Source organism: Gracilinanus agilis, chromosome 1 (assembly GCF_016433145.1).
Source record: "Gracilinanus agilis isolate LMUSP501 chromosome 1, AgileGrace, whole genome shotgun sequence".
NCBI classification, from domain to species: Eukaryota; Metazoa; Chordata; class Mammalia; order Didelphimorphia; family Didelphidae; genus Gracilinanus; species Gracilinanus agilis.
In genome coordinates, this window is record NC_058130.1 from 109,012,571 (window position 1) to 109,038,619 (window position 26,049).

General features: G+C 34.5%; 1 protein-coding gene across 1 annotated transcript in view; it reads right to left on the minus strand.

Annotated features, from left to right (window-relative positions):
- Window positions 1-488: 488 nt before the first annotated feature.
- Window positions 489-26,049, minus strand: part of TMEM38B (transmembrane protein 38B) — a 46,814-nt gene continuing 21,253 nt past the window's right edge. Inside the window, exons 3-6 of the mRNA XM_044657017.1 lie at window positions 9,156-9,340; window positions 8,083-8,170; window positions 4,374-4,491; window positions 489-806 (exon numbers count right to left, since the gene is read on the minus strand). Of these exons, the coding sequence (XP_044512952.1) occupies window positions 597-806; window positions 4,374-4,491; window positions 8,083-8,170; window positions 9,156-9,340 (601 nt within the window). The 3' untranslated portion in view covers window positions 489-596. The remainder of the gene's footprint in view (window positions 807-4,373; window positions 4,492-8,082; window positions 8,171-9,155; window positions 9,341-26,049) is intronic.

Here is a 26,049-nt window from a genome sequence, read left to right on the forward strand (position 1 = left end):
TATAGTTTATGGATAAAAGAGAGAAGATGTGTATCTGAAACAAATGATAATATGATTTCACTCATAATGTTAAATACCTTAGTAAAGTTTTATTCTCTCCCTTAATTGCTCAAATTAAATGGTTGACAACCTTTCACAGCTTTAAATTCTAGAAGGCAATTAGCAGTGTGAACTGAAAGTATACTTCATATGCAAATTTTTAAAGGTACATGAAAAATGCTAAGGGAAAATGAAGACATTTATTTTTCAGTATTTTTAACTACCTTTTCGATTTATTTCCCTAACACTTGTAAAAATGCTAGTCTTATTTCATCAATATAAAACTATTAAATATGATTACAATAGAATCTTTTGCATTTAACTTAGAAAAACATTTTACATGATATACTCATATCATCCAAGAAATTATAATCAAATGTCACTTTTAAAGAACTACCAGTATCCCTCTCAAGCAGAATGTAATAGTTCCTTTTTGTCACCTGCATGTCCTTACATATATAATCCTTACTTCACATCATTTATGATAGAAATATTTATCACAATTTGTGAGGTAAACAAGAAAATGTTTTTGGCAACCTTGAGCTCGTCAGATGAATTTATTCCATTTTTTTATTACGTATCTCATTTTCAACATTAGATGAAGCAGTGCTTGAGTTGTCTTCTTTTACATCACTAAAAGATGATTTCAATTTCTTTTGTGGCTCTCCTGAAAACTGCTGCTGCCTTGAGCCAAATAACATTCGACTCAGCATAGCTTCCAAAGGAGAGAGGGGAGAAGAGCCACACTCGGTAAGCAGCATAGTTATCTGAAAAACACAGAGGTATTAACTTATTACAACATTTTGGTCATTTTATAACTAAAAAGAAGTAGGAAAAACAGATGAAAAGCATGTTAATTATCACTGACAAGAGCAGAGACAGTAAGAGCTTATACACTGTGCAAGGGGCAAGCTCTAACTGCTGAGGAAGCACCAGAAGGAGAGGGCGCACCACTCCTGGGGGCTGCAGTTGTTAGCTGGCAAGAATTTGGAGTAGACGTATGCCTTAAAGGAAGAGTAGTAGGTCTTTGACAAGTGAAGACACAGACAAATGAACATGGAGGAAGACACTGTTGAGATCAATTATAACTTTCTTCTCATAAATGGGATAAGTATAATTTAAATACTTGTTTAAATTATGTATTCTGAACTTTTAAAGTGAATAATTCCCCATAGTACCACTTATATTTGCTTACTTTTAAAACCTTGCTAATTTATTTTATTTCATTTATACACATACAGACTGAAATGCAGTGGATAGAAAGCTAGTCTCAAAACCACAAGGTCCAGTGTTCCAATCCCACCTGTTTCCCAAACACGCTAGGTGACCCTAGCCCAGTCACTTAACCTCTTGGGGCTCTTAAAACTCTCTTAAGACAATAAATTATAGAGAAGGTACAGACCTAGAAATTCCCTAAACCAATGTATTCAGAGCTGAGGTCCTTATACTATAAACAGACTACAAGACACAAAGGAAAGGAAGAAAACATAACTTACACTAAGCACACCACAGTTGGCAGAAAATGAATTACTCATCAGTTCCCTATGTTCCCTGGCTAATAATCCAGGTTAGTTTCAGGGGTCCTTGGGACAGCCCAGATGTCTTGGTACACTGAAAATAGAGCTACATTTGTAGTCGGAAGGCTGTGTGACCTATTTTGTCACTTCTTGATATATATTTCTCAAATGTGGATTTTTCAGCAGCCTACTTGCATCACATTGAAGTTTCTCTTCTGCTTGAAAGGGTATAGAAACAGTCCCTAGTTTTCCCACAGACCCAGGTTTGCTAACCAAACCTTTAGAATTTCTCTTATGAAGTCTAGGATATGAATAGAAAATTAATCCTTGGAAGCCTTCTTATAAGGAAGCTAAGTTAAATCTCATGTTCAATAAATGATTTTATTTTTCCCACCAAAATGGTCTTCTCTGAATAAGAGTTGAAAGATCTTTCTCTTTCAGTGACCAGCTTCTAGCCAACTTTTCATGAAGCAATTTGCCAAAACAATAAAGATTAAGTATTTTATAACAACTCTGATGCTTACCTATTTAGTGAATTAAGTAACAATTTAAATAAATTACTCCTGCTCGGACTTCTGAAGGGAAAAGAGGAAGTTTCTTTATATACTTAGAGAGTCAAAGTAGGAAATGTTACCTCCTTCCAATCAGTGAAAAATAGATATATGCTCTGTCTTTGAAATAAAAGTTATGTAAGAGTTGAGAGCTAAAAGTAAAGAAGTGTTATGTATACGGATCTGTGTGTCTGTGTGTCTGTCTGTGTGTGTGTCTCTCTGTCTCTCTTGGTCTCTCCCCCCCTCCTTTAGTTCTTTCTGGGGTAGCTAAGAGATATTAAAACAATAGAAATCACTGGAAGCTAAAAAAAATTGCCCAGAGATAATCAAATGCCCATGTGGTCTGGAACCTTAAGAACCAAGAAAAAGAAATCATGAGTCTGTACTCCAAGTAAGATGAACGGTATGAATCAGAAAGAAATATTCCAATCAGTTAATGTTTAAAATTTGAATCAGAATAAACCACAGGCAAAATTCTAAGATTTACTGGCAAAGCCAAAAGAATCAGAGAATCACAGAGCTGGAAAGTCCTAGCTCTGCATTGACTTCAAATTATCAATTTGTTTTAAATGGTACTTTAACAAACAACTTTTAAATATTTAATTTCCATAAATATCTAGACAATAGTTTTCAATTAAATTAAAGATTTATTTCTATAAAGAGCTATACTATTTATAAACAGGGTACTAAAATTCAGTACCATAAATTAGTAATGAGAGAAAGGCTACACTGGAGTTTAGGGAAACATAAATTTTTAGTCTAAAACTCACTTTGTTCTTCAAACCAAATAGTTAAAGTGTCATTCTGTCTGGCAGAAACATTCCCAACTACATGATCACTGGCATTCTTTTTAAAGGATCAACAAAACTCTTTAAAAGTTAAATCTGTAAACCCAAAGTTATACAATGACAAAAACATGCCTCTCTCAAAATTGGGTAAGAATGAGAAACTTATGAATAAATTGGATGAGGGAAACTAGTGTACTTAATTTGCATTTTCTCCCCATTTGAAAATATTTTCCCTCATTCCTCAAAGAATGAGAAGGAAGGAAGGAAGGAAGGAAGGAAGGAAGATGTAATATAGTGATCATATCAACTCCCCTGGCTTCAATAAGTACCTCAAAAAATCTCAGAGCTATTAAAATAACCAGGGTCATCTAGTCAAGCAATTAACAACAAAATCCCTCTATTAAATCCATAAAAAGTGATTGCTTAGAAAAGCCTACTGAGAGGTAACCTGCTAGGGTTGAGACAAGCCCATTTAACTTTTAGATGGCTCTAATGATAAGACAGTTTGTCTTTATATTAATCTGACATCTCTACTAACCATTGTTCCTAATTCTTAGGACAAGAAGAACAAAGCTAATCTATCTTCCATTTGACAGTTTTTTAAATAAAGGCTATAACATAGCTAAATCTACATTTCAATCCTCAACTTGTCCCCCAAAGCTCTGGGGTCCTACATTTCTCAATGCCAAAGGGCTCTATCCAACTGGGTGCCCTTCTAGAACTTCAGATGTTGGATGGGCACATCGTGGCACAGTGTAGAAGAGATGGATTGGAACATGGCAGAGCTTAGTTCAGTCACCACAATCTCTGCATCAAGAGCTAATCACTTCTCTCCAGACCTCCCTTTCTTCATCTATAAAATAAGGGGTAAGGAAAATCAATTTTAATGCTGTATAATTTAATTAGTAATATCAAATTTGTCATGTTGCCTTCTCTGTCAAAAGGCCACCATTTACACTCAAGTTTAAAAAGATGTACTTCCCCAGACAGTATGAGGAATGCCATTGCATTCCTGCTCTAAAAGCATTTGCTCTTAAGCAGATTGAGCTGGGCCCCCATCTGCTGAGAACTTGAGTTCTCTTCCTTCTATAAACAGATCCTCTCTTGAGCCACATCTCTCCATAAAGGTAATGAGCTTCTGTTCTTATTCCTCATCATGGAGGTTAGGGGAATCTTGAATCATGAAGGAGAAATCTAACTAGAATTAAGTAGTTTTTCTTCTTCAGACTGCCAGACTGCTACTGACATCTCATCATCTCATCACCAGGCCCCTTTCTCAGCTGACTTTTCCCCTTCAACTACAGGTCACTGCAAGGAGCTGAGAGCTCTTGGTTCACCTCATCATTGTGTCTACCACTTAGAGTTGCCTTTTTTTGTCTGGGGGAGAGCTCAATAATATGCTGTAAGGAAAATAGCAGAAAGAGAATAGCTAAAACAGAATCTGTAAAAATTAATTAAATGGTGTTTTGAACTCTTACCGATATGACAACAATAAATAAAGAGTAGCAAAACATAAGAGTATGTTTTGGAACTGGCAGATCCCCTGTGTGTTGTAATGTAAAGAGAATTGCCCCCAGCAGACTTATCTTCGCAGAACTGAAAAGAAAATGAATTTTAATTAAATATATAATAATATCTAGACCATAAATTCATCACAACTTTAAAAATATAGTTTGCAAATGCAACAAAACTTTGGAACAGAGAAATCAGACTAATAACTCACGTATGTAACTATGATTTCTATAGTACTTTAAGCATTACCTAGCTCTTTGCCCCAACAATCCTGTAAGACAGATAGTGCAAGTGCTAAATAGAGCCCCATTTTATGGATGAGTACCTACAGGAGTGTCAGAGCTAGCTTAATATTTTCAAAATTATATTCTTGAACTATTTATTTGTACAATTTTAATGATAGTATATGATAAAATTTTATTTTTCCATGCTTGCAACTAAGGAAAAACTTTAGATAAATAAATGAAAAAATCTAATACAATACTAGAAATACTGCATAAACATAGATAAGTTTATCTATGTTTTAAAAGTTAGCTATATGTTTTAATACTCTGTGAAAATAAAAGTTGGAATTATTTCATAATTTAGTAATTGAGAACTGAGATATCAAGAAAGATAAAAGTTATGTCTGGCCTACTACATATCCTCTCTAGATAATGAGAAGCAGCAAAGTCAGTCCGTCTTTAAGGAAAAAAGTCCAAAATATTTGATGAGATAGGATCGAGGTCTTTTGCAGATAGATCAAGACATGAGTTAATTTCAAGACATGGCAAGGACTAGTTAAGAGTCTCTAAAAGCATCTAAATGTAGATCATAAAAGTGATTACTTGGAAGTTAGTTTAAGAAAGGTTTGACTTATTGTTCTTAAAGGACATAGACAGTGAAAATGTCTTTCTTTGGAAAAGCTTTATTAATTTTTAAATATCTCCACAGCATTATTCCTCACAGCATCACTGATGAACAAAAGATAACATTATCCCTAATTTACAATTTGAGAAACAAACTAAATGATCTACTCAAGATTCATATTATTAGTAACAGAGTTTTAATTTGAACTCAAAGCACTAAAAAACCTATATGAAATGGCAAATGAGAATTGCGATTATTACTTTTTCAAACTATGCTACTTTTATTCCAATGTAAAAATAGCAAAGACTCATTATGACACTTTATTTTTAAATCAGAAGGCACTCACCCCAAATCATCTAATAAACATTAATCAAAATAATTCAAGAACATTATAACTCGAAGGAAAACAACAAAATACTATTTTCCCAAAAGTTTACATTTGCATATTTATATTATATAAGGTTTTAGTCATCATGAAGATCAAATTGAATAGGAAATGAATGCAAAAAATAAGTATCTAGAAAAGTATCTACTTATAATTAAATATTATAAAATTGTGGTAAAATTATAAAAATTTTCAGTTGTGAAAATAAGAAATCTTATTAAGCAAAATATTTTGAAATATTTTTTAAACCTGTTAACAATAGAAAGAAAACTTAATTTGGAAACAGCATTGCTAATTTTTTTGGTCACCTTTTCTTACCAAGGATAACTGCATAAGGTGTAGGTCATTTTGACATTACAACTGATACTGTACACTTGAGTACTATTAAGCATGTATTTTGGGGCAATCTAGATATACTTTTATAAGCATACATATAGATTAGCACTATAAGCCTTAAGATTTCTTGGAAATGATTTCAACTTTTCTTTTTTTTTTTTGGCAACACTGACTTTGGACACTGAGAATAACGTTTATGCTAACATATAATAAATATCATTAAAAAGAATTATTATAGGTATGCAGTAAATTTATAGAGATATTGGAATAAGCTAATGGTCCACTTATTTGGAGCAAAACTGTGGTGAAATATTTTTACCATTCTAATGTTCAAAGAATGTTCAGTCACATGATGATGTATGACCACAGATTTCAATAGTAATACAAAAACAATGAGAAGTAATATTCTGATATGACTTACAAAATCTTACAATCTAGGGATAAAGTCTTTATGTGCCTCATAATGATCACTGCTGAAAAATGTTATGTAACCTTAAAGTTCTATGTAAATGCAAATTATTATTGCAAAGCTCATGGTTGTTTTCCAAGACAACTAGGTCAAAAGTTGAAGTTGTAGCCTAAATAGCCAGTGCCCAAAAATCTATTGTGGATGTTTTTATTCATTAATTTTATTAGTTGTTTTAATATTATTTTAATCTTTCCACCAAACTACCTCTTCAGATAATAAGTATACTGTGGACAGTAACAATATAGAGAAGTAACACTTAATTTGTCTCACTTTCTTTCAAACTTCAAGAAGTTTCCTAATTCTAGCACCCTAAAATGGTTTTTAAAAGCCTATTTACTCTGTCCATCCATTTCATTATTTTATGAACTTCCCTCTTATACTTCACACTTTTTAATACTACAGAGCCCTATTTCTTACAACTATTTTCATTAGAAGCCTTCCATCCACCATACTTATTCAAAAGTTATCATTCTCTGAACTTTATTTCTTCTAAGGGGTATAGCTTCAGTATCCATGACTTTATTTTCAGATTCATCATAGTTTATATAAAAGGCTAGGGCCAGTAGACATCAGTAGAAAAAGCACTAGAATTAAGAACCAGCAAAATCTTGGGCTCAGATCCCAGTCCTGACATTCACTAGTAGTATGACCTTGAAAAAGTTACTTGTTTGAATTTCAGTGTCCTCATTTGCAAAACAAAAACAATAAAAATTACAATACCTACCTCACAGAGCTGTTGTGAGGAAAGCACTTATAAACTTTAAAATGCTATCCAAATTGCTTTTTTCCTACTGTGTTAACATAGTAAGCATCATTGTATCATCATACAAATTTGAGTTGCTTTTTTTTTCTGATGATGCCTAGCATTTATTAGTCCTTTTATCTGCAGCAGCACATAAGGCCAAAATCTTCACAAAACATCTAACATCAATGCCCAAGATCTCTTTAAAAGATTAAAAATTACTGCTCAAACAACATCATTTTTATAAACACAATATAGGTTATTTTTCTCCAAATATGTTAATTTCTAATTGTCCACCTTGAAATTCAACTACCACTTTTTTCAAACCAACTCACAAAATATTATGAAAATTGCTTATTATTTATTTCATCAATTCAATATTTAATTAAAGTGAGAATTCTCTGGGTAACTCATTTGGATCACTTATAAAAATGCTAAGAAATCTTTATTTCCTATCTAGTGACAAAATATTTTTTCCAAGGGCATTTTAACTCAGGATCATTTGTTTGTTTGTATACACATATCTCTGTGTAAAGCCTTCAAAATCTTTTTTAAAGAATAAGAAAACAATTTTTTTTTCATCGCCCCCCACATGTTATTGTAGAATCATAGATCTAGAACTGCTTGGAGGGATCTCAACCTTCTTATTCTGGAGATAAACTGAAGCCCAGAGAAGCTACACAAATAGCAAATGTCAGGGATAGAATTTGAATCTAGGTCCTTTGACTCCAGGGCCAGTGTTGCTTCTACCATATTATGCTACCTCCTTAGCATATGTCCTAATGTTATACAGTTTTGGTACTTAAATTTCACAGGCTTAGATTTCTCAAATTCATGTTTTTGAAAGACATTCAATGACTCAGATACTAATAAGATCTTATGGTTACAACTTACTGGGACAGCTCCAGCAATTTGCTAGTTTCAGGTCTTATAACCCCTCTTAGTGACTGTTCCATATTTATGATTACTGAACCACCAGCACCTAAAAATATAGAAAATAATATTATTTAGATCTGATTACTTGACAGGAATGAGTAAGCCAAATAAAGATAATTCTGTAACACCTTCAGCTGAAAATTCTAACGTGAAGTTTCAGATTAGCAGGGTTAGTTGCATAAGCATACAATTATAATCCATAACTACCATATTTTACAGATTATAAGAAGATATCTACAACTGCCCAATATATTATGGTCCTGAGACAATGAAAGTCTTATGCTTTCACTGACATAGCATTTGTGTTTCATACTCTATTAGCAGGAAAAATCAGAGCTGCAAACTCAGATCTAAGCAGGGTTTTAATAACTGACAAAGAAAAATAGTCCATATATTTCAAAAGCAAAATTTCCTATAAATCTCATTTATTTCAGTGTGTTCCATGTTCTAAGAACATGGAAAATTAGTAACAATAATAAAATATTTTCATTAATATATGTATATTTAATTACCTAACATGAAGTTAAAAGAATATGCTAAGTTAATTGTAACTCAAACATATGGCGATGAAATTACCAAGTACCTGAGCAGAGGCACCACTCATATTAGAATGAAAAGTCCAAAAAGAAAACATAATTTATCAGAGACAAAGCAATCTATATTACAGAAGAAAGCAAGAATTTCAAGTGGTTCTAAGTACAACATTTTCACATTATTATGCCACATTCTTGTATGTTTGAATTGACTTTATAGCTAGTCATAAATAACTACAAGTTTTTGTGATTATGGAGATTCCTGATCACATCAACCCTAAAAGTTTTACATTATGACAATCAAACTTTCAAAAATAATTGATTACAGTAATTTCCATAGTAAGGTGATACTTTCATGTCCAGAGATGATAAGAAGTCTAAAAGCAAAATTTTTTTTATTTCCGAAAGTCATCAATATGGCAGGTGATCCTATTACTCTGACTAAAACTGATCAACAGTTTGGGAATATTAGGTAATAATTTATGATGTTAATATTACCTCCGGCCCATCCAACAGCTATCAACACCATCCAGGCATCTGTGTAATTGCTACTAGCATGTGTGATTCCAGTTGTGATTTTCCAAGTTCTGCCCATTTCCCGCATTCCTGTAGCCATGAGTTGAACAGGCAGGAAACGATAGCACTTGTAAACCATGTCATATGGGCAATAAAATACAATATACCTGAAATAAAATTTTAAATATTTTTATATGTGAATGGGGAAAGCAGCAGAAGAGCAATAAAAATACAATGTGTCATCATCAAGCAGCATTTATTTTGTGCCCACTGTGGCAAAGCACTACACACAGCATTTATTTGGAATTACAAAATAAATGAGGATGTAGGATCTATCTTCAAGAAGTTTATAATAAGAGGGTGAAATCTACCTCATAAAAGCAACAAAATATATATATATATAAAACCATAGAAATATAATACTTATGTAGTCAGCCAAAGCTATAAAAATATATAGTAAATGATCCAAGAAATTCACAACTCTAATTATATGAGTAAATTTTTAGTTTAGTAGATTTTATGTCTAAACAAACCTAGTATTTGTGCATACCCTATGCTAGGCAACAAGGAGGATAAAAAATATAAAACCGTTCCTCTTTTACAGGAGCTTACAAAGAAATAGGGGAAAGGGTTAAGTTGGTAGAACAATAGGAAACCCAGCATCTCCACCACAACTCCTACACAAAGACCCAGAATATACATCTGACTAAATCCTGACTGGGAAATCCAAGGGGAAAAAAAATCACAGTGAATCATTTTATCAGTGCAGATTGGCATAAGGAAACAGAAGGTTCTGTAGACACTGGGAATAGCATCTGACCAGACCCATAAGGCTCAGCAATGCAATTCAGTACCCAAAGACTGAGTACTCTGCTCTTTCCTGGTGCAGGAAGCACCAAGGCAGGAGAAGGACTAAGGAAGTCCCTGAATATAGTAGTATAGGATACAGGAAAGGTGGCATCTGCAACGATGTCAGTCACCACTCAAATTCCTAGAATCTAGTTGGAACAAGGAGGCAATTTTTACCTATGGGTAGTGAAACAGTCAGGAGTTCTAACTATATACTGAGAAAGGAGCAAATTCAGAAGCAAGAGTTACTCTGTGTGGCTCCTATCCCAGGAGCAGAGCTAGGACTCAATTCTAGCCTATGCTACTGAAATAGCGTGCTGGTTAGTCTGCCTGTCAAAAGAGTCTTTTCCATTCCAGTCCATCCTACACTTAAGCCACCAAAATGATTTTTGGTTGGCTAAATCACAGGTCCAATTATGTCACTCCCATACTCAAACTCTAGTGGTTCCCTATCATTAATATCTACTATAAAATCCACTGTCTTTTAAATAAATTTTTTATAAACCCAGTCCTTCTACATCTTATACTCCTCCATCTACCCTTCAAACCAGTGTCACTAGCTTCCATTCTATTCCTCAAACAAAACACTCTATCTCTTGACTCGGGCATTTTCAGTGGTTCTCCTCTATTCCTGGGGTGTTCTCCTTCATCTCCATACCTCAGCTAAAATTCTACTTTCTACAAGAAGACTTTCCCAATGTCTCCTTAATTCTTATGCCTTCCCTTTATTATTTCCTATTTATTCTATAATCAATCAATAAACATTTACTAAGCAACTACTACACATTAGACACTATAGTAAGTGCTGGGGATACCTAAAAGGATGAAAGAATAGTCCTTGCCTTTAAGGAGCTCACAATCTAATGGGGGAGAATATTTGTAATTAGCTGTTTGCATGGTGACTCTCCCATTAGACTGAGTTCTTCAAGTGTGGGGGCTGTCTTTTTCCTTCCTTGTATCCTCACTTAAGAGACTATTTGCCTGGCACATAGTAGGTGCTTAATAAATATTTAATGACTAACTTCTGCTGAAGTAAAAAAACATAAGGGCAGCAATCATGATTTCAGAAAAGGCAATAGCAAAACAAAAGACCTAATTAAAGGAGGTAAACAAGGAAATTACATTTTGATGAATGCTACCACAATGAATTAATATCAATACTATGTATACATGCACAATATGGCATAGCACCTAGATCCTTAAAGTAAAAGTTAAATGAGTTCCAGGGAAAAACAGGCAATGAAACTTAATATTGAGAGAATCAACTTACACACCCACCCACCCCACATCTAGATAAATCTAAACAAAAAAGAAATAAAGGACCTGAAGAGAATTTTACAAAAGGTAGAAAGAATGGACATCTGTGGAATATTAAATTAAAATAGGAATATACATATTTTGTAGCTATGAATGGTTCCTTCACAAAATTTGACCAAATATTAGAGGATTAAAAACCTCACCAAAAAAAATGAAAAGCAGAAAAATTAAATGTAGCCTTTTATTGACCACAATTCAATAACAATGATATTTGATAAAGGGGTCTTTGAAGAGAAGGTAACAAATTAATTTGAAACTAAATTACTTAATCCAAAATAATGCAGAGGTCAAAGAACAAACAGAAATAATAAAAAATTTCATTCAAAATAAGGACAATATTTGAGATACAGCCACACCAGAACCGAGGAAAAATATTTATATCTTTAAATATTTTCACACAAAAAAGGGAAAATAAAAGATCAATAAATTGAATGAGCAATGTTTAAAAACTAGGGAAAAAAAACAAGAAATTAATAACTCATTTACACACCAAAACAGAACTGAAAATCAAAAAACATTAATAAAACAAAGCAAAAAAAAGCCAGAATTAATAAATAAAACTAGGAACTTTTTTAATCAATAAAATAAGATATACCATTAACTTGATTTTGAAAAAGAAAATCAAATTACCAATATTAAAAATGAAAAAGTTTAATTCTCAATCAAGGGAAAATTAAAGAAATTATCAGGAAGTATTTCACCCAATTATACACCAATAAATTTAATAATCTAAATGATATGGATGAATATTTACTAAATTGCCTAGATCAGTGATGGGCAAACTTTTTAAAGAGGGGAACAAAGGAAAGGATATGCTCATCTGTCAGTCTGTTTCTAAGCCAACTCTTTCAAAGTTTCATTGTATTGTATCCTACTCATTGTATTTGTCAGATTAGGAATAATGTCCACAGAACTTTTCAGGGGGTCCCCCACATCTGGCCCGTAGGCCTAGTTTGCCCATCACTGGCCTAGAATATAAGAATAAGAAGTAGTGTATTTAACTCTGTCTTAGAAGTAGAAATTAAACAAGCCATAAATCCATAAATGAACTCACAAAGAAAAAAATGTCAGAACCAGATGAGCTTATAAGTAAATTTCATCAAACATCTAAAGAATAATTCATTCGAATTCATTCGAAAGCCACAAAAACTGGTTCAAAAAATGGAAAAGGAGAATCAAACAAATTCTTTCTATTACACAACTCTAGTCTTGATACCTAATCTAGGAAGTCAAAACAGAGAAAGAAAACTATAAATATCCCTAAACAAACACTGATAGGAAAATGTTAAATAAAATACTAGTAAAGAGACTTTACAGCAACATTTGACAAAGATTTTAATCACTGACTGCTATAAGCAGGTTCTATTTATACCAAGAATACAAGACTGGTCCAATATTAGGAAATATACATATATGTGTGTATATATGTGTATATGTACACATATAAAAGTGACTATATTAATAACAAAAAATAAGCTGTCAATAGATGCAGAAAAAATTTTGACAAGCTATATAATACCCATTTCTGTTAAACATACACACATATATACATATACAAATATATGGAAACATAGGAATAATTGAAGCTTTTTTTAAAATGCTAAGTGATATGTATCTAGAACCAAGTGCCATTATTATTAGTAATGGAGATAAGCTAGAGGTCTTTCCAATAAGAAAAGTAAAGTAAAACTATCCATTATCATCATTACTATTCAGTATAGTGCTAGAAATGCAAACTATAGAAATAAGACAAGAAAAAGAAATGAGGAAATATACATAAGCAAAGTAGATAATACAGTATCACTTCTGCAGACAATGATGGTTTGCATAAAGAAATCTAGACAGTCATGTAAAAGACTACTTTGAAACAATTAAAAACTTCAGCAGAATTGAAGGACATAAAATAAACCCACATAAATCATCAGAATTTCTATACATTAATAACCAAATTCAGCAGAAATAAAGAGAAAGAGAAATCCTATTTAAAATAACTACAGATAGTATAAAATATTTGAGAGTCTACATGCTAAGATACACAAAAAAAACCATATGAACACAATTGCAAAACATTCTTTACAGGAATAAGGACAGTTCTAAAATAGTGGAGAAATATTAATGGCTCATGGGAGATCAAATCAATATGATAAAGTTTTTTATCTTTCTTTGCATCCCCCTCATCAAGCCTAGTACCTGGCACATAGTAAATGCTTTAAAATGCTGAATGATTAATTGCAAATATTCTTTCCAGTCTAATGAAAATCCCAAAGCTTAGAGTTAGGTAATTCAACAAGTCTTAATGGCAAGGCCTGAAATACATTAATATTACTCTCTTCTTTGGTGTTTCAATTTGAAAATACCTTGTATCCTCCCCACAATGAGTGACTAAATGAATCAAATATGTATATTAGAACCTAGTGGAGAAAATGGATAACTGCTTCATAATGAAGTAAAAATACCATGGAATCAAATAACTCATTCCAGAGCAAAAGTTGAATACATGATGTATTACAAATCCTGTGAATGGAAATAAAGGTAATTTCTTAGAATTGGATAGAACAATAGTGAACATAGCAGAATTTATGAAACTGAAGAATGACAGAGTGACAGAAAAAAGAGCATAAGATAAAGTAATAGCATAAGAGAAAAAAAGTTTAATTTTGGACAAATCAGTGAATAGTTTATTATTATTTGTTTCAAAGTGTTAAATATACCCTTGTGATATATCTTTTTTAAAAGAACATCTTAAATTCCCAGGCTTTTTTTCTTTTTAAGTTAACACTGGCTTCCCTACCTTTAATCTCTACCCACTCCTGTTGATCCAACTCACTGCTATTAGTTTTCCTAAAATTCCCATTAGATCTTGTTACTTCCTTTCTCAACCCTTTTCCTTTCCACCAGCTCCCCAAAGAAACCCTCAGTGCTTTTGGAGTAGCAAAAACAGGTCTAAAAATTTGGCTGTAAACAAATCTCTATCCCATTAAGTTATATATAACCTCATATTCTCTCTTGGTCAGATCACATTTGGGAGTACTGCACTCACTTTGAGGTGTCCCTTTTTGAGAATATCACTAATAAATTAGAGATCATCCAAAGAAGTAAAATTAAGATGGTTGATAAAGGACTTGAAGGACCTGGGATTTTTTTGCCTAAAAAGAGAAAGATTTAAGAGGCAAGGTTGGGAGTGATTGCTGATTTCAAATATCAGAAGAAATGTCACATGGAAAAAGGAATATACTTGCTTTTCCTGACAGAAAGAAAAACCAGCAAATAAGAGGTAAAAGCTACAAAGAAGCAAATTGAGACTACATATAAGGAAAAGCATATTTAACAATTAGAGCCAAACTGAGCTAGAAGGTAGATTCTCCCTCACTAGAGTTCAAGTAAAGACAAGGGGATGTTGTCTACTGTTTCCCCGATTCCTCATAATTTTTTGAAGTCATACAGGAGAAGTTGGAGCTAAGAATGAACAATTTTAAAAGGACTGGACATATAAGTGGGGTAAAACATACAAGCTAGGGAGAAGTGAAAGCCAATGGCACAAAGAGAAGCTAGAAGCTAAAGTTAAAAGCAGAGCTGTAATTAAAATTAAAAGGTGGGTTGCAAGATGGACCCAAGGTTAAACCATGCAGAACTAAGTTTAGGCAATCTTAGAACGAAAAAGAAATTTAAAATATGCCATAAATACAAGCTCTTTTCCTTGAGGATTCATTTTATAAGTTTTTTTAACTACCTTCACAAATCCTACTCAACTGCATCTGCAGTATCATTAAATCAGGTTTTCACAATATATGCCTGCCTGCTGTATGATGCTGGGCAAGTCCCTTGACTGCTCAGTGCTATAAGGCAATTCTCTGAGACTATAAACTGCAAAGAAGAAGCTGATCTGCACTGGTAGAGGGAGTTTCCTCATCTGAGAGTTCTTTATATCAATGAAATCATAGCTCTGTATCCTTCCTTCCTGTCCCTATAATCGACTAATTGGCCAAAAATACCTCATATCAGTTCAATGGTACTTATCAATAATAGATTTTTAAAATAAAAAATAGTATATCAAAAATATCAACAATAATAATTATAAACTAATGTGGTTGTTCATCTTTATCTTCAAAGGGGATCAATGACATCGTGGGGTGATGTAGACTTGTGCACAAATGGGAGTTAAGTGAGGCACTGTTGCATGAAGCCATCAGCCTCATTCTCTCTTCCAGAATCACTGGAAGTTCAATGGCAAGACAAAAGTCAGGACAACTGGTGAAGACCTGAGATGCAGCGGATGACCGTGGCAACTTTGATGTCTGATCAAGCTCACTTGCTTCAGGTGCCTTCATGGCCCATTAAAACAAATACTCCTCATCCACTCACTTGTCCAGGATAAGTCTTTCCATGCTTAACTAAGGTAGATATTCCCCTACTGCATGGAGGAGTTTGAGGACCATTGGATACCCTCAACCTGGTCTAACCCATCTGCCAAGACATTTTTACCAAAATGTGGCCACTGCACACACTACAGCTTCTTGGAGCCACAAGTGAGGGCAGGGTGAAAGGTGGATACCAAAGATGGGATGATCAGCATGGAAAAGGGATATATGAAGTGTTCCAGGAGGACTACTAGCAGCAATGATGTGTAGGCTACAAACTAATAAACATGAAAGTCTCAGTTATTATCAATAATAATAGCAATTATAAGAGTTTCTCTAAATATTCCTATCCTTCATTACAAGGCCATCATAGGATGACAGTCCTGCCACACATTTAATCTAACTTCGGTTGTAGTGATATTAAACATAAAAATTATGTCCAGTTGAGAGAGTAGAAATGGTGTGACAAAAAATTAGTCAGTAAATGGCAAATAAACTAATAGGTACAACACTGTGAAACATTCTTAACATTCCTCAGAAATTTACTTTTAAAAGCATAAAGAATTACAAATAAATATTATCATCCAAACATTAGCTATCATTAGTCATTATTCTTCATTACCAGTAGATGGTGCTACTCCACAAACTTAAGCCATGTGACCATTATTACTAGAGCAAAAAAACAAAAAAAAGGTATTCTTTTCAATCCGTTCGTTTGGATAATCAGCTGGGGCTCATTGTCCACCAGCCCAAACAAATTAGAATTAGATGAAGCAAAACTCACGATGTACTATGAATAAAAAACATGGGAGAATAATATTTAAGAAACAATTGCTGAACACCATTTTACACACTGAGGATCCAAAGAAGTATGTGATAATCAATTCCTGCCTCTGAGGAACTTATAACCTTAACTTGCTTTTAAAATAGCCATGTCTAAACTTTATGAAACAAAACAGATATGATTGTAAAGAATTATAATGGCATGGAATTTTTTGTTTTAAATATTCATTTCAGTTTAATATTGGTCAGGAACGGTTTTGAGGGGATAGAGATTACTTTAATCTCACTCACATCATTCAAAAACACTGTGTTTGTGAATGGCTACAAAGACTAGTAGTCTGAGGGAGAGGCTCTACAAGATCCAACACATATAACAATTTCCTAAGCTAATACCAAGGTAGTGCAAAATTTTGCAACACCATAAAAAAATTTAAGATTCTAATTCACAATCTCTAATTTTATTCAACTGATAAAATAAATGCTATTTAAAGCAACATAAATTATAACCCACCTTATATAATAACTAAAACCAATATATACATATATATGAAAAGAATAAAAACTGTAAATAAATATTATTATAATTTTCACATACATGATTTAAAGAATAAAAAACTGTAAATACATATTATTATAATTTTCACTTACATTATTTAAAATGAAAACAATAGATACATAAACTAATATTCCTTTCTAAATTGCTTTAGAAATTTTGTAATTTAGAAAAATTACAAACTAATATATATATAATCACAATTTGTATATATGGAAAGAACAACAAAGAAAAACTCCTGAATCTTTTGTAACTATAATAAGCAAGCCTGATCCCAAATAAAAGGAAAAACAATAAAGCTACCTCTCCCTCCATTCTTTTCAGAGTTTTGGAAAAAACTATGGAAGTAGAACTATCAGGTTCCTTTGATATCTTGATTAAGTTTCTCTGAATTACTTTCTCCCCTTATTTTTTTACAGGGGGAAAAGTCAGTGAGTAGAGAAGGAAAAAGGAATAAATTTGAAAATCAGAATATCAATAAAATTTTAAATATATATAAATCACAAAGAGAACATCTCTCTATCATATGGATTTAGCTAAAACATAGCATAATTACAGTTCTTCAAAGCCAGAAAGTCTTAAGGACTTATTTTTGAAAATGAGAAAAGAAGCTTAGCTAAGTTCAGCCATTTGCCCAAGGTCATAGTAAGTGGAAATACAGAATTCAAATTCTGATCCTCTGCCTCCAAGTTCAACAGACTTGCCCCAGTGGCATGAGCATTGTACTCCCAAAACTATAGAAGTGTTTCAGACAAACTATAATCAGGGAAATTCCTTTGCTCCCTTCTCTCCCTGTGACTCCTAACCCAAAACATCTGATAACTCCTATAAGACCCTGAGAGAATTATCTTCCTTGGATCATCCTTTAGATACTGCCCCCTTTCCAGAAAAAATATTACTTAGCCCCCTGGAAATTAATTTTTTTAATTTTAATAGCAATTAATAGGAAAGATAAATGTACCTGTGGCCATCACCGCCCCACCCTGGATAGCTGCAGCACCCACCAGGGGGCAGTAGCACCCACTTTGGGAATCACTGCTTTAGATGGACAGAGAGATACACCTCCTTGATATCAAGTGGTATCTCAGACATCTATCTGTCATCTAAACTATGAGGGTCACCCCCTATGTCTTCAGGCAAACCTCTCCCACCCCCAACCCATGCCTCAGTGCATACCATTCTAGAGTCATGTCTTCACCATGGCACAGAGTCACATCTTCACTCTTGTAAAGAGTATAAAGAGGGGGCAACTGGGTGGCTCAGTGGATTGAAAGCCAGACCTAGAGACAGGAGGTCCAGGAGGTCCTAGGTTTAAATCTGGCCTCAGACACTTCCTAAATGTGTGACCCTGGGCAAGTCACTTAACCCCCATTGCCTAGCCCTTACTGCTCTTCCGCCTAGGAACCAATACAGGATATTGATTCTAAGATGGAAGGTAAGGGTTCAAAAAAAAAAAAAAGAGTATAAAGACTGCAGAATTGATGTCATCTGGAAACAGCTTTCCATCTATGCTATTCCACCTTAGGTGGCAGTCTTCCACCTATGCTGTCCTCCTGGCCAGATTCAACATTACCTTCTAAATTAATAAATTTCTTTTTATTTTTAAGCTAAGTTTCAGAGTCTTGCATCTCTGTGCAAAAGGTACCCTTCCCAAACCCTGGGGGTTCACCTCAAGCCCCCCACAACATCAGCAATATACTACCTTTAAAGAATCTTACATATCATGTCTTCATTTCAAAAATAAAAGAAATGAGTCAAAGAAGTGTTATTTATTAAATTACTGAGAGACTACAAAGCAATGTGCTACACCTTGAGAGAAGATACAAAGTAAGACATGAAACCTGCCCTTACAGCCCATATTTAGAAACACACCCAAGGACCTACCAAAAAAGCATTACAAATACCTGCTAAAGGTCCAAAGTTCTGCATGAAGTCTTAGGAAGAAACACCCATTTCCAAGTAGCTTGAACAAAGAGTGAAGAAATGGCCTCGGAGCTGGGATTGAAGCACGCACAGTCAGAGATGAAGGAAGTGGGTGTTCCAAAAACAGAATAGAGCTTGAAACAAAATGGAGAGGCAGGAAAGGACAGGACTTATAAAAGGGGGATGTGAGCAAATAGGTTGTTTGGAGAATAAGATAAAACAGCAAAGGAAGGGCAGCATAAAACTGTGAAAGGCCTGATTTCCAGACTGAGTCTAGATTTTATTCAGAAGGCAATAAGGAGCCACTAAAGGATTTTGAACAAACATGACTTAAACAGATCTGCACACAAGGAAGATGAGTATGGAGGCTGTAAGAAAATGGAAAGAGAAAATGCTTGAAGCAGGGAAACTTAAAAAACTAAAACAAAACCAAAGAAGTGGTCATGAATCCCCTTAACCCTCCCTTAAACTCCTCAGCAGAGAACCAAAAGAGCACTGGACAGAATAATGATCAAGAAGATCAAGGGACAAGGCTAATAATAAGCTCCTCTATCCAATCCGGGATTGCACAAGATAGTCAAAAATCTGTGGTGGCTTAAGAGAAGGGACATGTAGTAGAAGCAGAAACCAGCGCAAGCCCTAGTCTAGGGTGAACAGGATCTTGACTCTGGAGCAGGTAAAAGATGAAATGATTGAGAAAAAGGAGCTTCAAGCTAACTACCATTTCCATTCATTAAGCAATACATGCCAGTTGTCCAACAAACCGAGACCAGGTGCCTTCCTCAGCTTAGGACTAGAATCCAAATACAGAGGACACAGACTTTTTGTACATTAAAAACAATTAATTAAATAAAACCAATTAGTTAAAAGGAAACAATATAACGTTAGGTAATCAGATTTCTAGTTGTTTAGGTTTGGTCTTTTCTTTAGGAATACTTGGAAATCTTCTATTTTATTAATGACCACATAAGAAAAGAAAGAATATAGTCAGTTTTGATGGGCAGGTGATTGTTGGTTGTAAACTCCGTTCCCTTGCCTTCTCGAATATCGTACTCCAAGCTTTCTGATCCTTCAATAGAAGCTGCCAGATTCTTGAGCTGGGGCTCCAAGATATTTGAATTGTTTCTTTCTGGCTGTTTGCAGTATTTTCTCCTTGATCTTGAGCTCTTGAATTTGGCTACAACATTCCCTAGTTGTCATTTAGGGATTTATTATAGGAGGTGATCTGTGGATTCTTTCAACTTCTATTCTACCCTTTTATTCAAGAATACCAGGGTAGTTTTCTTTCATAATTTCTTGTAATAGGATATCTAGGCTTTTTTTTATCATGACTTCCTGGTAGTCCAATAATTCTTAGATTGTTTGGACAGGATCTATTTTTGAGTTCAGTTTTTTTTTTTAACGAGACATTTCATATTTTCTTTTATTTTTTCATTCTTTTGATTTTGTACTGTTTCTTGATGTCTCACGAAGTCATTAGCTTCTATCTGTCCAATTCTAATTTTTAAAAACTGATTTTCTTCCATGACTTTTGATCCTCCTTTTTTCTATTTGGTCCATTTTACTTTTCATGGAACTCTTTTCTTCTTTGGATTTTTTTACCTCTTTTTCTAATAGGTCAATTCTGTTTTTTAAAAAAACACTTTTTCTTCACTGGATTTTTATGCCTCTTTTTACACTTGACCAATTTTGCTTTTTTTAAGCTGTTATTTTTCTTTTTGCATTATTTTCATCTCATTTTTTACCATTTTCCTTCCACCTCTCTTATTTAATCTTTGAATTCCTTTTTGAGGTCTTCCAGTGCCTGAGACCAATTCCTATTTTTCTTTGAAGTTTTACATGTGATTACTTTGCTCTCACTGTTCCCTACTGAATTAGTGCTTTGTTCTTTGTCTCTGTAAAAAGGTTCTCCAGTTAGGTGTTTCTCTTGCTGTTTTCTCATTTTCTCAGTCTGTAAACCAGGCATTCTGAAAATTGCTGATTCTGTCTCCTCTGTAGATGGCTTGCAGGACTTAGAGGACTATGAGCTATTTTGCCCTGGGGCTAGCTAAGCAGCTTTGAAAGGGCCAAACTCTACAGACCTCGGGGTCTCCCTGAGGGCTGGTGCCAGCACTTAGGAATTCAAAGAATGGGTGAGGGGTGCTCTGCTGTTAGCTGAAGCAGAAGTCCTGGGATCCAAAATTTGACCTATGCCTAGTCTCAGAACCTGAGACAGTAGAGGGAGGGGGTGATTGGCCAGCATTCCTCTGTGTGAAGTTTTACTTCCAAATTCCCCTTATCCTGTAAAAATAGATTCTCTTTGTCTACCTTTCAAGTTGTTTTCTGTAGTAGAGCCCCCTCACTACATCTCCTTGTTGGTTCTGTGACTTCATTTGTCTTGAGGCACTATTTTAAGGTTGGTTTGGAAGGATTCGTAGAGCAGTCAGGCTTTCCCTGCTACTAAGCTGCCATTCTTGACTTCCATCTACTGATTTCTAATTGAAGGAAAGATTAGGGACTTTCTAAGTTGGGAAAAGGAAAGAGCAAGTATAATTCCCTGAATTCAGAAAAGAAGGCATCTAACTCACACACATACACCCTTCAAGCCCTACCCGCCCTTCCAAGGGTCTCTAAACAACCAAAGGAACAAGGAAAATAACTGACTTATCAGTAAAGAGCTACTTGTCAAATAAGACATATGGTTTGCTTGAGATGTATAACTATGACAAATCTTCCTGCATCAATCTTAAGACCTGACTGGATTTCTGGTCAGCATAATCTAGGGCAGCCTTGGCAAAGTATTGGTTCATGTGCAGAGTAGGCACTCAGAGAACTGCTCCCCTTCCCCTCTCCACAGCACCAAGGACAATTTTTGCATGCCCCACCCTCTGTCCAGCCACCCAAAACAAGCACTTTCCCCTTCTACTCTCTGGGGTAATGCAGGGAGCTCACAGGCAGCTGGAAGTTGCAGTTGGGCATGCAAACTTGAAAACTTTCACCAGTGCTAACAGTCTTAGTTAAGAGTCTCTAGTCTCTAAATATCAAGTAGAGGTGATCCAGCTTCCAAGTCATGCAGGGATAGATCCAAAAAATACAATAAGGTTTTCTCTCAATTGCCCCAATTGAATAAAGTTTTCACACAAGTCACTGTTGGACTAGGCTCATATCTGAATAGAAACTAAGCTCACTCCAGAACTGAGTCACAAGATAAGAGTCAGTGTGGTTCCTTCAAATCCCATAATTAACCATCTGCTTGTCTTATCCCTCCAGTTCCCTCTGCTCTGGCTTGTGGGTATGACAGGAAAGAATAGAGCTACTGCCAAGTGGGCCATTTCACAAGGAGGAGACACTAAAGAGTACACATTCTGGGATACCCAACCACTCTTATTTGGGACATGGCAAATGATAGCTGAATGAAGGGAGAATGAGAGGTGGAAGGCAATTTTAAAGAGGCATAAATCCAACTCTCCTTTCAGAACCATAGCAGAAAAAAAGGTCAGTGCAGCACCTAGCCAGGGTTGTTCACAAGACTTGAAATCAGAACTCTTACCAAAGGCAAAGAAGAAGCCCAAATACCCTCAATCCTCAAATAGCCTTCATGCTAGGTTTGGGACTAAAAATGAAGTCAGAATGGGCATGGTACAAGAGAGGTTCCAAGAGGGCTGATGCCAGTTTTCATGTCAAAATCATAGCAGAAGATGAGGTCAATGAGTGAGGTCTTCCATAAAGCCAGCAATCACTACATTCTCCAACATCTGGTTTGGGACCTGTCAGGGACATAGCAGGAAATGAAGCCAATAACTCCTCATCAGAGATTATGCCAAGAGAATGATATTCAGAGCCATTGCCAAAATCCACATTGAATCACCACCTGAGGAAGGCATAAGCTACAATTCCTGGGTGAAAGAATTATACTAGTATCAGGGATGATTTAAAACACAAATCCAAAAAAAGAGAATGACTCCAAAGTATTGGCAAGGAAAGTCAGAGATTGAGCAAAAATTCAACTAGAATTCCTGGAAGAGATGAATTGAATTTTTAAAAAGAATTTTTGACTGTTTTTAGCACTGAAATAAGAGTGCTAGAGAGGAAAATTAGAATAGAATAGAATAGAATAAAATAGAATAGAATAGAATAGAATAGAATAGAATAGAATAGAATGGAATAGAAGGCAGTGACTCTATGAGAAAACACAAAATATTAAATCAAAATCAACTAAAAAACAGAAGAAAATTTAAAGTACTACATAGCAAAAACAATAGCCCCCCCCAAAAAAAAACAGATAAAGGAGAAAATTTTTTTAAATCATTGTTCTACATAAAGGCCAAAAACAAAAAAAAAGAAGCTAGTCAATTCCAAGAAATGTCAAAAAGAAAACTGCCCCAAATCTCTTGGCACTGGAGGGAAAGAGGAAATAGAAAATTTGGTTACCTCCTGAAAGAAACCCCAAAATGAAAAGTTCAAGGAATAGTAACACCAAAATACAGTTTCTATGTTTAAAAAAAAAAGGACCACAATCAGCCAGAAAGGATTCAAGTACCAAAGACCAAAGAACCAGTGAGGATCCCATATAATTTAGCATTCACCACTATTTATGAATGGAGTGCTTGGAATACAATATTTCAGAGACAAAGGATATAGGCTTATAGTCAAGAATAACTTACCAGTGAAACTGAATATGATCCTATAGGAAGTAAAAATGGATCTTTGATGAAAATAGAGAACTTCCAAGCATTCCTGATGAAGAGATCAGAGCTGCATAGAAAAAAATCATAGAAACAACAGCTAGTAGAAGGAAGGGAATGAAAATGACAACATACCGTAATTTATAGGATGCAGTTCTCAGAGGAAAAATGAGTTCTGAAAACATATCATGACAAATTTTTTAATAGTTTTCATGAACCAAGTATACATTTTTAAAAACTAGAAATTTAGCTCAAAAATTCAAAGAGGAAATCTTGATAATTAAAGTAAAAATGGAAAAAATAAAGAATATGATAAAACAAAATTAAAAGCTAATTCTTTGAAAAAAGTAACAAACTCAATAAACCTTTAGCAAACCTGGCTTGTAATCAAGAAAAACAAATAAAATTACTAAAACAAAAAACACACAAGATGAAATCATAAAAAAAGAAAAAATGAAAAGGATTAGCAGAATTTATTTTGCATAAGTAGATGTTGGAAAAAGAATTTAAAAGAAATGGAGATTTACCTACAAAAATAAAAAAGAATTCCCAAATTAATAGGAAATTTAAAAGATATCTTAAATCCAAGCATAGAAAATGAAATTGGAGAAGCAATAAAGGAATTATTAGTTCTATCAGACATGAAAAAGACAATACCTATGTCACATAATTATTTTCAAAAATCGAGAAAAAAACTCATTACCAAAGTCCTTGAAACAAATATGCTCCATCACTGCAAAATAGCTAAGAATATGGCAAGAAAAAGAATTACCATAAATCATCATCACTAATAAATGTTGATGCAAAAATCTTAAATAACATCCCAGCAAAAGCTACAATAATATAACCAAAAATGCATTCACTAGGATCAATCTGAATTTATAACAGGAATGCAAAGATTCTTCAAAATTAGAAAAACAAAGGTAGCTAGGAAGCACAGTGGATAGAGCACCAAGCTTGGAGTTGTAAATACCTGGGTTCAAATATGACCACATACATTTCCTAACTCAGTGATCCTGGGCAAGAAAAGGACAAAAAAAGGTCATGATGGGCTTATTTAAAAAATCTCATAGAATCAATAAAGAAATTGAGACAATTAATGGTTTCTGTAATGCAGCAAGGATACAAAGTAAATCAAAAAATGAATCAACAAGGTTTTATTAATCACCTACTACTTGCTAGGCACTCTTCGAAATGCTGGAGATAAAAAGACAAAAAAAAAAGTCTCTGCCCCCTAGGAGTTTATAATATACTGGAGGAGAGAGAATGTACATAAATAATTAGCTGTATCAAGGCAGCTAGGTGACTCAGTGGATAGAGAAACAGGCCTAGAATCAGGAGGACATGGGTTCAAATCTGTTTCAGACACTTCTTAGCTATGTAACCCTGGACAAGTCATTTAACCCCAACTGCCTAGCCCCTACCTTTCTTAGTAGCAATTCTAAGACAGAAGGTAAGGATATTTTTTTAAGTAAACTAGCTATATCCACATGGGAAGTTTGGGCGTCCATTTCCTCAAGGATCTTTCAAATGTTTAATAGATCCCTTTCAACCCTAAATCTACAAATATATGATATACTAAAGTATATTTTTGATGACAAATCTGTGATTTCATTGGTAGGAAATTCCCAATAAGTATGCTTCCTCCTATGCAAATCAGCAACTACTCTACAACTTGTATTGTGAAAGAGTAATCTTAGGAACTGAAAGGTTGAGTGCCATGCACGGTGTTGCACAAACAGTATGTATCAAAGGCAAGACTTAAGCCCAAGTTTTCCTGATTTCAAGCTCAGCAACAATAAGCTGCCTTTCATAGAATATACAAAGTACGAGCATAACGAAAAGTCTTCATGTAGAAGGCAGCACTCGGGGTTTGAGCTTTGCACAAAGCAAGGGACTCTACCAAGCGTACATTAGAAGGAAATGCATTCCAGGAAAAGTGACGAGGCCTGCTCAAGAGCACAAGGAAAGAAGTCAGAGCTCCAGGTGCACTAAGAACATGCCTGCACCACAAAGCCAATGAAGATGGGTCGTGCATGATAAGGTAAGAAGAGGTAGGTTGGAGCCAGGTCTTAATAGGCTTTAGAAATCTAATAGAAGAATTCAGATTGGATCCTAGAGGTAATAGCAAGTTTCTGGAGTTTCATGAATAGGCAGTTAGTGTTTGCTATGGGCCAACAACCACTGTCATTGTAATAAAAAAGCAATGAGGATAATGAGTTAGTCCCTGCTCTCATAGGTCACCTTTTCTTTAGAAATGACAACACATGTAGGAGAAGGTCAGTTTAGAATGAATAGAATTGGCCCAGAGTTCACAAACAGAGCAGATAACAATGTCCAGGGCTCTGAAGGGTATAGCAACAAAGGTGTTCTTAGTCCCATTAGATTGTGAATGCCTGAAGCACAGACTCTTGTGTTCCCAGCCCAGT